Genomic DNA, 16941 nt, shown 5'->3' on the forward strand with positions numbered 1-16941 from the left:
TGAAGTTTCATGATCATCATCAATAGCTTCCTCACTAACTGGTGTAGGTGTCACAAAAACAGGTTTCTGTGATGTACTACTTTCCAATAAGGGAGTAGGTACAGTTACCTCGTCAAGTTCTACTTTCCTCCCACTCACTTCTTTCGAGAGAAACTCCTTCTCCAGAAAGTTTCCGAATTTAGCAACAAAAGTCTTGCCTTCGGATCTGCGATAGAAGGTGTATCCAATAGTTTCCTTTGGATATCCTATGAAGACACATTTCTCCGATTTGGGTTCGAGCTTATCAGGTTGAAGCTTTTTCACATAAGCATCGCAGCCCCAAACTTTCAGAAACGACAACTTTGGTCTCTTGCCAAACCACAGTTCATAAGGCGTCATCTCAACGGATTTTGATGGTGCCCTATTTAACGTGAATGCGGCCGTCTCTAAAGCATATCCCCAAAACAGTAGCGGTAAATCAGTAAGAGACATCATAGATCGCACCATATCCAGTAAAGTATGATTACGACGTTCGGACACACCATTACGCTGTGGTGTTCCGGGTGGCGTGAGTTGCGAAACTATTCCACAATTTTTCAAATGTACACCAAACTCGTAACTCAAATATTCTCCTCCACGATCAGATCGTAGGAATTTTATTTTCTTATTACGATGATTTTCAACTTCACTCTGAAATTCTTTGAACTTTTCAAACGTTTCAGACTTATGTTTCATTAAGTAGATATACCCATATCTGCTTAAGTCATCTATGAAGGTGAGAAAATAATGATATCTGCCACGAGCCTCAATATTCATCGGACCACATACATCTGTATGTATGATTTCCAATAAATCTGTTGCTCTCTCCATAGTACCGGAGAACGGTGTTTTTGTCATCTTACCCATAAGGCACGGTTCGCAAGTACCAAGTGATTCATAATCAAGTGGTTCCAAAAGCCCATCAGTATGGAGTTTCTTCATGCGCTTTATACCGATATAACCTAAACGGCAGTGCCACAAATAAGTTGCACTATCATTATCAACTCTGCATCTTTTGGCTTCAACACTATGAATATGTGTGTCACTACTATCGAGATTCAATAAGAATAGAGCACTCTTTAAGGGTGCATGATCATAAAAGATATTACTCATATAAATAGAACAACCATTATTCTCAGATTTAAATGAATAACCGTCTCGCATCAAACAAGATCCAGATATAATGTTCATGCTTAACGCTGGCACCAAATAACAATTATTTAGGTCTAATATTAATCCCGAAGGTAGATGTAGAGGTAGCGTGCCGACTGCGATCACATCGACTTTGGAACCGTTTCCCACGCGCATCGTCACCTCGTCCTTAGCCAATCTTCGCTTAATCCGTAGTCCCTGTTTCGAGTTGCAAATATTAGCAACAGAACCAGTATCAAATACCCAGGTGCTACTGCGAGCATTAGTAAGGTACACATCAATAAAATGTATATCACATATACCTTTGTTCACCTTGCCATCCTTCTTATCCGCCAAATACTTGGGGCAGTTCCGCTTCCAGTGACCAGTCTGCTTGCAGTAGAAGCACTCAGTTTCAGGCTTAGGTCCAGGTTTGGGTTTCTTCTCCTGAGTAGCAACTTGCTTCCTGTTCTTTTTGAAGTTCCCCTTCTTCTTTCCTTTGCCCTTTTTCTTGAAACTAGTGTTCTTGTTGACCATCAACACTTGATGCTCCTTCTTGATTTCTACCTCCGCAGCTTTCAGCATTGCGAAGAGCTCGGGAATAGTCTTATTCATCCCTTGCATATTATAGTTCATCATGAAGCTCTTGTAGCTTGGTGGCAGTGATTGAAGAATTCTGTCAATGACGCAATCATCCGGAAGATTAACTCCCAATTGAATCAAGTGATTATTATACCCAGACATTTTGAGTATATGCTCACTGACAGAACTGTTCTCCTCCATCTTGCAGCTATAGAACTTATTGGAGACTTCATATCTCTCAATCCGGGCATTTGCTTGAAATATTAACTTCAACTCCTGGAACATCTCATATGCTCCATGATGTTCAAAACGTCGTTGAAGTTCCGATTCTAAGTCATAAAGAATGGCACACTGAACTATCGAGTAGTCATCAGCTTTGCTCTGCCAGACATTCATAACATCTGGTGTTGCTCCAGCAGCAGGCCTGGCACCCAGCGGTGCTTCCAGGACGTAATTCTTCTGTGCAGCAATGAGGATAATCCTCAAGTTATGGACCCAGTCCGTGTAATTGCTACCATCATCTTTCAACTTTGCTTTCTCAAGAAACGGATTAAAATTCAACGGAACAACAACACGAGCCATCTATCTACAATCAAGCATAAACAAGCAAGATACTATCAGGTACTAAGTTTCATGATAAATTTAGGTTCAATTAATTTACTTAAAGAACTCCCACTTAGATAGATATCCCTCTAATCCTCTAAGTGATTACGTGATCCAAATCAACTAAACCATGTCCGATCATCATGTGAGATGGAGTAGTTTCATTGGTGAACATCACTATGTTGATCATATCTACTATATGATTCACGCTCGACCATTCGGTCTCCGTGTTCTGAGGCCATATCTGTATATGCTTGGCTCGTCAAGTATAACCTGAGTATTCCGCGTGTGCAACTATTTTGCACCCGTTGTATTTGAACGTAGAGCCTATCACACCCGATCATCACGTGGTGTCTTAGCACGAAGAACTTTCGCAACGGTGCATACTCAGGGAGAACACTTCTTGATAATTAGTGAGAGATCATCTTATAATGCTACCGTCAATCAAAGCAAGATAAGATGCATAAAAGATAAACATCACATGCAATCAATATAAGTGATATGATATGGCCATCATCATCTTGTGCTTGTGATCTCCATCTTCGAAGCACCGTCGTGATCACCATCGTCACCGGCGTGACACCTTGATCTCCATCGTAGCATCGTTGTCGTCTCGCCAATCTTATGCTTCCACGACTATCGCTACCGCTTAGTGATAAAGTAAAGCATTACAGCGCGATTGCATTGCATACAATAAAGCGACAACCATATGGCTCCTGCCAGTTGCCGATAATTCGGTTACAAAACATGATCATCTCATACAATAAAAATTTAGCATCATGTCTTGACCATATCACATCACAACATGCCCTGCAAAAACAAGTTAGACGTCCTCTACTTTGTTGTTGCAAGTTTTACGTGGCTGCTACGGGCTTAAGCAAGAACCAATCTTACCTACGCATCAAAACCACAACGATAGTTTGTCAAGTTGGTGCTGTTTTAACCTTCGCAAGGACCGGGCGTAGCCACACTCAGTTCAACTAAAGTTGGAGAAACTGTCACCCGCAAGCCACCTATGTGCAAAGCACGTCGGGAGAACCGGTCTCGCGTAAGCATACGTGTAATGTCGGTCCGGGCCGCTTCGTCCAACAATACCGCCGAACCAAAGTATGACATGCTGGTAAGCAGTATGACTTATATCGCCCACAACTCACTTGTGTTCTACTCGTGCATATAACATCAACATATAAAACCTAGGCTCGGATGCCACTGTTGGGGAACGTAGTAGTTTCAAAAAATTTCCTACGCACACGCAAGATCATGGTGATGCATAGCAACGAGAGGGGAGAGTGTGATCTACGTACCCTTGTAGACCGACAGCGAAAGCGTTAGCACAACGCGGTTGATGTAGTCGTACGTCTTCACGGCCCGACCGATCAAGCACCGAAACTACGGCACCTCCGAGTTTTAGCACACGTTCAGCTCGATGACGATCCCCGGACTCCGATCCAGCAAAGTGTTGGGGAAGAGTTCCGTCAGCACGACGGTGTGGTGACGATCTTGATGTACTACCGTCGCAGGGCTTCGCCTAAGCACCGCTACAATATTATCAAGGACTATGGTGGAAGGGGGCACCGCACATGGCTAAGAATGTGATCACGTGGCTCAACTTGTCTCTATGGGGTGTCCCCTGCCTCCGTATATAAAGGATCAAAGGGGGGGGGGTGCAGCCGGCCAGGAGAGGGCGCGGCAGGAGGAGTCCTACTCCCACCGAGAGTAGGATTCCCCCCTTTCCTTGTTGGAATAGGATTCGTGAAGTGGGAAAGAGGAGAGAGAGAAGGAAGGGGGGGCGCCGCCCCCCTCTCCTTGTCCTATTCGGACTAGGGGGGAGGGGCGCGCGGCCCAGCCCTGGCCACCTCTCCTCTCTTCCACTAAGGCCCACTAAGGCCCATGTACCTCCCAGGGGGTTCCGGTAACCTCCCGGTACTCCGGTAAAATCCCGATTTCACCCGGAACACTTCCGATATCCAAATATAGGCTTCCAATATATCAACCTTTATGTCTCGACCATTTCGAGACTCCTCGTCATGTCCGTGATCACATCCGAGACTCCGAACAAACTTCGGTACATCAAAATGCATAAACTCATAATATAACTGTCATCAAAACCTTAAGCGTGCGGACCCTACGGGTTCGAGAACAATGTAGATATGACCGAGACGCGTCTCCAGTCAATAACCAATAGCGGAACCTGGATGCTCATATTGGCTCCCACATATTCTACGAAGATCTTTATCGGTCAGACCGCATAACAACATACGTTGTTCCCTTTGTCATCAGTATGTTACTTGCCCGAGATTCGATCGTCGGTATCTCAATACCTAGTTCAATCTCGTTACCGGCAAGTCTCTTTACTCGTTTCGTAATACATCATCTCGCAACTAACTCATTAGTTGCAATGCTTGCAAGGCTTATGTGATGTGCATTACCGAGAGGGCCCAAAGATACCTCTCCGACATTCGGAGTGACAAATCCTAATCTCGAAATACGCCAACCCAACATGTACCTTTGGAGACACCTGTAGAGCACCTTTATAATCACCCATTTACGTTGTGATGTTTGGTAGCACACAAAGTGTTCCTCCGGCAAACGGGAGTTGCATAATCTCATAGTCATAGGAACATGTATAAGTCATGAAGAAAGCAATAGCAACATACTAAACGATCGGGTGCTAAGCTAATGGAATGGGTCATGTCAATCAGATCATTCACCTAATGATGTGATCCTGTTAATCAAATAACAACTCTTTGTCCATGGTTAGGAAACATAACCATCTTTGATTAACGAGCTAGTCAAGTAGAGGCATACTAGTGACACTCTGTTTGTCTATGTATTCACACATGTATTATGTTTCTGGTTAATACAGTTCTAGCATGAATAATAAACATTTATCATGATATAAGGAAATAAATAATAACTTTATTATTGCCTCTAGGGCATATTTCCTTCAGCGACTCCCAAGGGAAAAAAGGTTGGTGGCGAATGGTAAAACCAAGGTTGGGCCTTGCTGGAGGAGTTTTATTCAAGGCGAACTGTCAAGGGGTTCCCATTATAACCCAACCGCGTAAGGAACGCAAAATCCAGAAACATAACACCGGTATGACGGAAACTAGGGCGGCAAGAGTGGAACAAAACACCATGCATAAGGCCGAGCCTTCCACCCTTTACCAAGTATATAGATGCACAATATGGGAGGCATGATAAGCAAGTGGTAGGTATTGCAGCATAGGCATAGCAAAAGAGCGAGCAACTAGCAAGCAAAGATAGAAGTGATTTCGAGGGTATGGTCATCTTGCCTGAAATCCCGCAAGGAAGAAGAACGAGTCCATGAAGAAGACAAACGGACGTAGTCGAACGGATCCTCACACACACGACGTTATCGGAACCAAGCCGAAGAAGCAACACCGAAAAGAAGCAAACAACATAGTAAACAACCAACACATCAACATGGCATGATGCACAATCGAGTATGATGCATGTCCGGTTTAATGAAGCATGGCATGGCAAAGTGCACAAACAATTCTACAAATTAAGTGGAGCTCATTATGCAACGGAGTTGCATATTGAAGAAAACACCACATGACTTATTTAGTTCTCTCTCATTTATGTACCCAACAATATTAAATGTTGTTAGCATGGCAAGAGGTGAAGCATGATGAAACTATCTAATCTAGGCAAGTTTAAATGAGGCCGAAAGCAACGAACAACAATTCCGGAAACTCCTCATGAGCATATTATAGATTTGGTACTGTTCTGCCCTAAACACAATTTTAGAGTTATTAAACATGCAAAACAAGTACACCATGTTAAACTAGGCATTTTTCTACCCCATTTACATATAAAGATTATTTAATTTGGAGCTACGGTTATTTAGTTATGAAATAAAGCATTTTAGCAAGTTATTTAAACAAATTTAAACAAACAACATTTTAACCATTTCAAACATGCATGAAAGTTGGATATAATTAACCTACACATAAATCTAAGCATTTTTCCTATATAATTCATTTTAATCCGATGCACCAATTGTGAGTTATTATATGCATGTTGTCTAGGGGGTTTCCTGCACATCTGCTGACTCTGAAAAAAAGAACAAAATCGTAGAACAGGGAAAAAACCCTATCGGGCCGAATCTGAAGCAAACTGGGTCTACAGAAAGAAAAAAAAACAACAGAGGCTCCGCTGGGCCTCACCATGGGCTTCGGCCTAGATCTGGAAGGCAAAGGCAGGCCGGTGCTGGGCCTCGGAGCGCTGCGGCGAGGCAGGGGCTTGGCGCGAAGCTGGAGAGGAGGCCGGCTGTGGACGCGGCGGATCCGGGCGGTCGAGCGGGTCAACGCGAGCGGGCGAGGTGCTCGTCCTCTGCTCTGGGCGGCTGGGCGCTGACTCTCTGCTCCTCCTGCAGCAGGACGAAGCAGGGGCGCGGCGATTGGCAAAACGGGGCAGCGGCGGCGGATGGAGCTTCACGGGCAGGCGAGGTGGAGGCCACCGGGAGCGGAGCAGTACGGCGCGGCGTGGGACTTGACGGAGTTCTAAAGCAGATCGGACGGCGGCAGCAAGATGCTTGGAGCTCCATGGCCATGGCAAGGCCTCTGGTCACCTGGTGCTCCGGTCGGCGAGGTCGAGGGAGGCAGAGACGGCAGGGAGGGAAGGTGTTGCTCGGTTCCTGCAGAGACATGAGAGAAAGAGGGGAACACACTGTGAGAGAGGGGCAATGGAGGAAGAAGAGCGAGGGAAGGAGGCAAGGCAGGGCGCTGGGCCTGTGGTCGCCGGCGGCGACGCTTGCAGGGAGGTCCGACGGTTGGGGAAATGATCCGGGCGGCGAGGAAAAGCTCGACAAGGCAGGGGCTTGGCGCGGGCTTGACGGGGTTCTGCTGGCGCTGCGAGATGCGGTTGGATCGAGGCGAGGAGGTGGATTGGATCTGGATCCCGAGGAAGATACGGTAGGTGGCGGCGGCTCGACGGGACAAGACCCTAGATTTTAGGGTTGCTGCCTAGGGGATTGGTCTATATGTAGTAAGTGGATTTTTGGATAGGGGCATTAGGTCCCTCCGATCTTAATCGGACGGACGGGAAAAATAGGTTAGGTAGCCCAAAGAGAAAAACGGAGACGTTTTGTAGATGTTCGGGGATGATCCGAATCCAACGGTGATGACTGTCCGGGTCGCGTCCGGGACAGCTTTCGGGCGCGCGCGCGAGGAGGGCCGCGGGCTGACGAGAGAGGTTAGGTAGGGCCTGACGGTGAGAGGTAGTGCAGAAGGCAGAGGGCTGAGAAGAGAGAAGAGGAGAGGCCCGGTGACTGTTTCCGGAGACCGAAAACGTCCGACGTTTTGACCGACTATAATGTCGCTATAGTTATCCGTTGGGGCGTCAAACGGACTTCGAACGCAATGAAACTTGGCAGGCGGTGTACTAACAACAAAACAACATCGCACGCCAACTTTCATCCCATTCCAAGAACAATTTTCCGACCACTTCTAAAATAATATTCGGACGTGCCGGGGTGCGTGCAAGTGTGTCTGGGTTCAGAACAGATAACGGATGGAACTGGGGGAACCCGGACGGATGCAAGTTTCGAAAACATGATAATGCAATGCGGATGATGACATGGTAAGATGGAACACGCAAACAAATGACAAGGCAACAAAAGCAAATAAATGGAAGACACCTGGCGCAACGGTCTCGGGGCGTCACAACGCTGCCGTGGGACTCCAAGTTCTGTGAGAACTGAGTCTATCCAAATGGCTTCAGCCGTGCCATTGGTCAATGCCTTATACTCTGCCTCGGTGCTTGACCTCGAGACTGTGGGTTGCTTCTTTGAGCTCCAAGATAAAAGATTGGGTCCAACAAATATAGCAAAGCCACCAGTGGAGCGCCTATCATCAACACAGCATGCCCAGTGTGCATCGGTGAATATACTCACTCCAGTAAATCTGGACTTACGAATCCGTAGTCCCATGTCTAGCGTACCTTTGACATATCTCAGAATACGCTTAACTGCTTCCCAATGATCCTTCGTAGGCTGAGACAGGAACTGACACACTTTGTTCACCGCGAAAGAGATATCAGGACGAGTGAGGGTCAAATACTGAAGTGCTCCAACCACACTGCGATACCAAAAAGAGTCGTCAGTGCCCAGTAGTGCACCACTATGACGTGAGAGACTCTCGGACGTAGCAAGCGGAGTGGAAGTGGCCTTGCAGTTCTCCATGTTGACGCGATGAAAAAGATCCAATGCATACTTTTTCTGCGTCAAGGTCATGCCCCCTGAATGAAAGGACGCTTCCAAACCAAGAAAGTAGTCCAGGCGACCCAAATCTTTGATGGGAGAGCTAGCAAATAATGACTGCACAAGGCGGTCCACCACGGCTGGGGTAGAGCCAGCAATCACAATATCCTCGACGTACACCAGCATGTAGATCTGAATAGCTTCCTGTGAGAAGATGAACAGAGACGCATCTGATGTGGAGGCAACAAAACCGAGCTGCGAAAGGCGCTGACTCAAACAAGCATACCAGGCACGGGGCGACTGTTTGAGACCATAGATAGACCTCTCGAGTTTGCAGACATGAGAGGGATAAGTGGCATCCTCAAACCCGGGTGGCTGCTGCATATACACATCTTCGGCCAAGAACCCATGTAAAAAGGCATTGCTCACATCAATCTGTCGGAGGCTCCAACCACAAGACACAGCAAGAGACAGAACCAAGCGAACCGTGGCAGGCTTCACCACCGTACTAAAAGTATCCCCATAGTCAATCATGTGCTGTTGAGTGAAACCGCGAGTAACAAGACGAGCTTTGTGCTTATCAACAGACCCATCCGAACGATGCTTGGTTTTGAAAATCCACTTGCAGCCCACAATATTAATACCAGGTGGCCGAGGCACCAACACCCAGGTGTTAGTGTGACGGAGAGCAGCAAATTCCTCAGACATGACAGCACGTCAGGCAGGTTCACCCAAGGCATCACGGTGGGAAACTGGCGCGGCGAAGAAGGCACGACGACGAGAATCATACCGAACCGTGCCATCACTGTAAGACTTCTCCTTGCGCGTATGATCACGATGACGTGTAACCATAGCGTGCCCCGAAACTGCAGCGCCGGTAGAAGGTGATGGCGGCGATGAGGGCTCGGCCAGGGGTGTCGCGGCTGAGGAGGCCTCAGCGACAGGTGACACGGGCCGAGGGACGACCGCGGGCTCGGCCGACCCAGGTGAGGGTGGCGACCCGGGTGACGCACCGGGCGAGGGAGGCGACCCACCCGCGACAGGCGAGGGTGGCGACCCAGCCACGACTGCGGGCTTGCCATCTGGCGAAGCAGCCGCGCTTGCATCGAGCGGCGTGACATGCACGTCCGGCGCATGCACGTCGAGCACGTCAAGAGGCGGCGGAGCAGCAACAGGCACCCGAGGAGAACACAGAGCAATATCGCCTACAATGGACAAGTTAGGTGATAAATAGGACAAGTCATATTTACGCACATAAACATCCGGGTTCATCGGATGAAAACGTGAGGGCATGTTCAAGGGAAGTAGGATCAACTGAGACGCCGGTGTTGAAATAAGGAAACACAGTCTCGTCAGGTGGATATTGTGTGGATGATATACAATAAACTAGACCCTATTTTACAATGAAGAACAAACGGGTGGAGCCCAATAAAGGGATCCGAGAACACATGAACTATGGAAACGAAACCAAATACAGAAAGGACTCCGCCATATCCGTGCACACAGTAGAGTCGAGCTTGCCCTCTCCATGACTCCATCACATACAGATACAGGTAGCTGCCTAGACCATCCTCTGCTTCTTCTTTTTTGCGAGGGTAAAAGGATTTTATTTCAAATTTATAGGGTTACAATCGAGTGGTACAAGTTCCTCCACACAAAGTGGCCTTCTACCTAGCCATACAGCAGTAGTACTTTCCGTACGACTATACAAAGCCAATCGATCTAGTACCCTATTATGATCACGTTTAATTTTCGAAGGAATAAACTCCCTTTCACTCATAAGAAGTTGGATCTCAGCAACTAGATTTCCATAAGCGGAACAGAAAAGACTGTCTCCTTTCAATGCCAGGAGTGCTTCTGAGGAGTCAGACTGAACAATGACAGGCAACTCAGAGTGTTGAAATAGCCAAGGCCATACCTTGCATTAAGGCATGTATCTTAGCCTCCAGAGCGTCATTGCAACTGAAGATGCATATGTAGGCTGCAAAAATAACGCTACCATCAGTTCGTCGTAGGATCATACCTGTAGCAGCCGATCCGTCTGAGTTAGAATAAGCTCCATCAACTGATAAGGCGACCCAACCCGCTGGTGGTCTCGGCCAAGGTTGAGGGACAACTACAGCTCGCTGTATCACCAGGGCCTCCTCCCTCAACTGCATCTTTCCTTCCATAATTTCTTCAATGGTAAACTTCCTAGACAACTGCAAAGAAGACATATAGCTCTGGAGATACTCCGCTATCACATCAGCGGATGGAATAGCCTTGCCGTGAGCCAAGTCTGATCGCAGAGACCAAATCCTCCAGATTAACATTATGGTGCAATCCCGCATGTGATCATGGCAGTAAGCAGAATATTTAGTAACCATTCATTGCCTGAATCTTGCAGTATATCCTGATCGGGGAGATCCCATGCCTGGCGCATCTTCGTCCACACCTGACGAGCATGCACGCAAGACACTAAGGCATGGAAGCTCGTTTCTTTCTCCGTACCACACAGCGGGCATGTATCTCGCGGCGAGATGTGTCAATATTTCTTGCATCCGTTCGTCCCGAGTGCGCCGGACACAACTTTCCATGCAAGAATCCGCATCTTTAGGGGAACCTTGGCCTCCCAGACCCGACGCCAGATCGGTCGCTGGCCCCCCGGGGAAGCACATGACCATCCTCTGCTTCTGCTCAAAGCTAATTATGCAGCACAAGCTCAATATGGTTGTCACATGATTAAGCAAGGTCGCTGCAAGCTGAAAATCATGCGTATCAGCATCAGTTACAGTATAAATTAATTAATCAGCACTAGGACAGTTCTGGAGCCATCAGTTCTAGAGTTCTTGTCAGTGATGTTCAGAGAATTCCAAAATCTACAGAGATACTAAGTTCCCATGATTTGAAACGTTCTGGTGCTTCAGGGATTATGGGGTCGCTGAGTGCCCCGCTTGTAAGATTGTGTGATGTTTGGTTTATTTCTCTTTTATTTTTTATTCTTTCTGCATTAATTCATGAGCGCTTTCTAAACTTCGTAAACATTCGAAAGCAAAACGTTTGTTTAAATTCACTTTTACTCGGATGCATTAATATTAAATTCACGGATATTTTTAAATTTCAAGACCATTTAAAGTTTTGAACATTTTTAAAATTTGAAAACTTATTTTATTTGTGAACTTTTTTAAAATTCATGAATGTTTTCTAAAATTCATAATTTTTAACATTTACAGTATTTAAAAAATTCTTGAACATCTTTTAATTAAACTAAAAATATGAATAAAAATTTAGCCTATTTTATAGAGCTAGACATGGGGTGAGCGAAAAAAGAACTAAGCGCGCGAGAGGAGCAGGGAGCTAAATTGAGCGAGCAAGAGCTTCATGGGGCGGCCTATGTGAGCGCTATAGCGGCAATTCCACGGGTTCAACATGAAATAGGAGCTCCTGAGAGGCTCAAACAACCACCACGAGCTGACACGAAAATCAGAACGTGTAAAGACATCATAACCATGCACCAAACAAGTCTACGCTCCTTTCGAAACAAATAGTATCTCCAACAATAAGCTGACACGGTATACGAACACAAAAACACTGTTAGAACATAAATTAAACACAAGCCAACACAAATAAAATCTAAATAAAACAACCGATCACCATAATGTACTAGATACAAAAGAGTTAATCCCACGACTGAAGAACGGCGCGGCGAAGCGTGCTTAGCCTCTAATGTGGCCGAGATTGGCACAAATTACAAGGGTTGGGTGTGCCTTGTTGTCCAGTTGGTGTTGTTGGTTTTCTTAAAAAAATATGTTTTAAAATATAAGGTGTATTACTTTTTTGAAAAGTCAAATCTTTTAAGTTTGATCAAATTTTGTAGAGAAATTTATCTAAATACATAATATCAAGTCGGTATGATGAGATTTATCATGAAATGAATTTCCATACAGTTTTTTAATATATTGTGGATGTTGATATTTTTTTGCTCTGAACTTGGTCAAAGTTATAGAAATTTGACTTTTCAAAATACTAATACCCTTTATATTTTACAATTGATATAATATTTAGTTTGGCAGGTGGGGGAGATGATGGAGTGTGTTTTATTATTATTTATATAACACGGTGCTGATTGATATGTTTTTATATGCCGGTTATTGCTGATTGATTTGAAAAATTGTTGGCACGGTCAAAATCATAAACGAAATCCAAAATTGAGCACCCCAATTGAATAGAAGAGTTTCAAAATTAGAAAACATAGTGAATTAAAAGAATTGAGAGCTCCTTAATAAATTGTTGACCCGATCAAAATCAAGTGACCTAATTCTAAATTTAAAACCTCAATTAGTTTTGAGGCCTTAAAAATTAGGAATCATAGTGTGTATAGTATAAAAGAATTGAATGATAGAGCTTTTGAGAAATTGTTGACCCGATAAAAATCGGGTGACCAAACTTTTGAAGACTTTAATTGAATGTGGGCTTTTTAAAATTAGGGAGCATAGTGTTATAGAGGATGGAGTAAAGCTCAAAGATGTGTGAAACTTTATTGAACTTTTAGAAATACATTTGATTTTTAGAAGAAAAAAAGAAGACGAAGCACATACATTGTCAACCTACAGAGAACCGTCCGATCTGTTACCTAGCCGAGGCTGGCGTCCCGGCGCGGCCCGACGAGCCCAACGGCCTCGTTGACGCCGGAGACGAGCTCGGCCTCGAAGTTGCCGGACGACATGGACGGCAGCCGCTCGTAAACCCTGGAGCCGAGGTGCTGCAGCTTCTTCTGCTGCGTCTTCACGGTCCTGCTGATGATCTTGTAGTTCCAGCGCTGCTGCACGTAGACCGCGGCGGCGAGCGCGACGGCGAGCAGCGGGATGGCCACGTCGCCGAACGCCGAGTAGAAGTCGAGGCTGGTGTTGACGAACTCGTACTCCTCCGCGAAGTAGGGGTTGATGGCCGGCGCCGCCCTGACGTAGTCGTAGAGGTGCGGCAGCAGCCGCACCGCCGTCACGCTCACGTAGTAGCTCTTCTTCAGCGGCCGGCAGCTGATCCGCCAGAGCACGTTGCCGACCACCTGCGGGAGGAGGAAGAAGTCTTGCGCCAGCCCGACGTACTCCTCCAGCGTCACCGCCCACTGCCGGAGCGCGTGCGACCTGCCGCGGGCGTCCATGTACGAGTCCTCCTGCCGCAGCGGCCGCCCCAGCGCGCTCACGTACCGCGCGCCCAGGATCACCATGAACCCCAGCATGTGCACGCCGAAGCTGTAGAGCAGCACCTTCCGGTCGCTGGGCACGCGGCCGGGCTCCAGCGGGGAGCGCGTGAGCATCCGGATCCGCGACCGCCACACCTTCTGCGCCAGCCGCAGCGTCAGGAGGAACGCGGCGAGGATGAGGATCTTCACGACGCAGTCGATGATCCAGTACAGCTGGCTCTTGTCCACCACGTACGACGGCGGCGCCACGCCGTCCACGGAGCCCCCCGCGGCGGCGATCCGGGCGAACAGCGCCTCGGCGCCCGTGATGAGCGGCATGCTGTACCCCAGCGCCTGCACGCCCAGCATCACCAGGGACACGTACGGCATCACGTCCGTGTTGGCCTTGATGTACATCAGCTGGCTGAACTCGGCGGCGATGGCCGTCACCAGCGTCGCCACGCGGAGGATCCCCTCCACGCTCCGCCGGGACAGGATGTCCTGCCGTTGCTCCCGGTACATGATCGGCAGCGTCTGGAGCGACGTCGCGTCGAACCACAGAGGGTCGCCGGCGTCGCGCGTGCTGGTGATGTGCACCTTCGCGGTGGGGTTGATCAGCCACTGCGCCGTCGTCGGCGGGTAGTCCACCCTCATCTCGATCGAGCAGTCCATGCCGTCCTCCAGCGCTCCCATGGCCGAGAAGGCTCGCCACGGCGCATAGATGCTCCGGCACCCGATCAGGTACATCCGCCCGTCCACCGGGTTGTACACGCCTTCCAGGAACAGGGCCGACACGTTCAGGTAGGGGCTCCCGGAGAGCGTCAGCTCCGCGGACACGTTGAGGAGAGTCGTCGCCCTCGCTGCCTGCATTTCCGAGGAGGGAGACTCTTTGGGATTGGATTCTTTGCCAAGTCCATCCGTGCCGCCTGGAAACCCCGGCGAATTCCGGCCGACGAGCGGCCCGAGCGAGAGCACCTCCAGCTGAAGGAACGGCCGCTCGAAGCGTTCGCGAGGGAACGGGTCGGGCACGGCCGGCACGTGGAGGGTGAGCTCGTCGGCGAGGCTGGACAGGTCGCGGGTGAGGTCGCCCGCCAAACGCGGATAGCTCAGCAGAGACTTGGCTATGGCAGTGCCGAAGTTGAACGGCTCGCTGCGCGTGAGGAACTCCCCAGCTTGCTTGGCCTTGGTGTAGTCGTACGCCATGCTCATCGGTGCGCCGCCCGAGACGCCGAACCGGTTCCACAGCTCCGACGGGTGCACCGCCCGTTTGAACGTCAGCGGCGAGTGGGCGACGCCGCCTTTGCCGTCGATGCGGGTGATTTGCCCGACGGCGATGCCCCGGCGGGTGGCGGAGAAGGTCGTCTGCACGTACAGGCACACGCGGGAGTGGCACGCCTTCTTGCCGACGCCGAGGCACCCCACCATGCAGAGCTGGCCCGTGGACGGGCGCCACACGCCCTCGGCGGCCAGCGTCATGCCGCTGAGCCCGCTCCTCTTCGCCGCCGTGTACCGGTGCTCCCACGGTGCAACGGCCCGGAACACCGCTGAGACCTTGGCCGATCTCTCACCAGGAACGGTACTCGGCTCGCAACGGATGTCCTGCATGACGATGCTGACATCCTTGAACCCGCCGTCCGTCGCGTCTACCGACTTGTCGGTCTCGAACGGCCCGAGCCGCCGGCAGAGAGCGTCTGACGAGTTGCATTTCCAGTTGGGCACGACGGCGAACACGTCCTCCGACGTGAACAGGTCGAGGATGCCGCACAGCGAGCCGCCTCTGTATATCCCACGGCCGTCGCCGAGGATGTCGTCGCGGTAAGGCTGCGGGCTGCACACCGTGCTCACGAGCTCCTCCGACCCGAACTTGTAGTTGGAGTAGGCGCCCAGCTGCGACAGCAGCGTGACGGCGCCGAAGTAGCCGGCGTCCGACTTGCCGTTGGTGCTCGTGAGCTCGCCGCGCACAGCGCGCGTCGTCAGCGTCAGCGTGGTGGGGTACCGGAGCACGAGCAGGATGTTCTTGTCGTGGGTGATTGGCGGCTGGAAGTTGTTGCGGTCGGTGTTCTTGGCCCAGTCCCACGGGTTGGCGGCGTCTTTGCCGCGCCGCGGAAGCACGGCCTCGCCGACCAGGCACAGCACGCTCTCGCCGTCGCCGGTCTCGGTGTACACCCCCTCGAAGAGTATCTTCATCTCGGTGCTCCCAGGCCACACCTTGAGCTCCGGCGACACGTAGGGGCCCATCTCCGGGGCGGTGCCGTTGCGGGAGACGGCGACGCCGAGGACGCCGCTGACGTTGAGCGCCGTCTTCCCGCGGAGCGCCACGTCGACGTGCGTGAGCATGAACGTGGCGAGCGGCAGCGGGTCAGCCATCGCCCCTGCCGCGCCGCCCTCGGGCGCGTCGGTGCCGTCGAACGGCATCAGCGGCGCGCCGTCGTCGACGTCCTGCTTCCAGTCGCCCTTAACAAAGGACAGCTCCGGCATGAGGGCGGCGGCGCGGTTGGCGTCGAACTTGAGGTCGGCGGCGGCGGAGAGCACGGACCGGCACTGCCGCTTGACGTCGGCGAAGCGCACGTACTCGTGCGGGATGAAGGGCCCCTGCTGCCGGCCGCCGCCCATGGGATCCATCCTTTGGGCGTCCCGGTGGAACGGATCAAACGACGAAGCCACGGCAAGCAGCGGCAGCAGGAACGCGCCGACGAACTGCAGCGTGGTCACCGCCATTGCTGCAACACCGCAAGCTAACACTCACAGCTAGGGCGATCTGGTTACTGAGCAGAACATAGAAATTTCTCCGGTCCCTTTGCCCAGCTCGCCAGCGAGTGCCCAGGAAAGAACTGCTCGGCACGGCAGGACGGCGCTACCTCCGCTGCTCTAGTACGCCGTGCATGGGCATGGATCTCTGACCAGAATGTGCCAGATCTAGAAGAATACCTGGACCAGATTGGATCATTTGGAGGATGGTGTCAAATAATAATCCATGGATGGATGCTTCGGTTGCATTATTTTTGTTGGTGGGCTTCATGGGATTAGGGGACATATTGTATTGAGTAGCTTGGGTTGACTTGGCTAGGAAGCGACACAGAAACAGAGGTTACAGACTGCCACTGGCCGTGTCATGTGGCCACTGTGATGTTGTGAGAGGTGGGCGGGAGTTGACGAGGGTACGGTGCAGGTGGTGCGTGCGACCGCCGCGGCGGGCATCGCGGCCGTTGCTCGGCAGAGT

The 16941-nt window shown here is 50.0% G+C and overlaps 1 protein-coding gene across 1 annotated transcript; it reads right to left on the reverse strand.

The window, feature by feature from the left end:
• Nucleotides 1-13054: 13054 nt before the first annotated feature.
• On the reverse strand, nt 13055-16727 carry LOC119267345. Its single transcript, XM_037548720.1, has one exon. The coding sequence runs from the start codon at nt 16437-16439 to the stop codon at nt 13173-13175; it is 3267 nt and encodes a 1088-aa protein (XP_037404617.1). The 5' UTR covers nt 16440-16727; the 3' UTR covers nt 13055-13172.
• Between the last annotated feature and the right edge of the window lie 214 nt (nt 16728-16941).

This window comes from Triticum dicoccoides, chromosome 3A (genome assembly GCF_002162155.2).
Source record: "Triticum dicoccoides isolate Atlit2015 ecotype Zavitan chromosome 3A, WEW_v2.0, whole genome shotgun sequence".
NCBI classification, from domain to species: Eukaryota; Viridiplantae; Streptophyta; class Magnoliopsida; order Poales; family Poaceae; genus Triticum; species Triticum dicoccoides.

Excerpts from the sequence above, each read along its gene's own strand:
- LOC119267345 (XM_037548720.1), bottom strand. The coding sequence starts at position 16,439 with ATGGCGGTGACCACGCTGCAGTTCGTCGGCGCGTTCCTGCTGCCGCTG.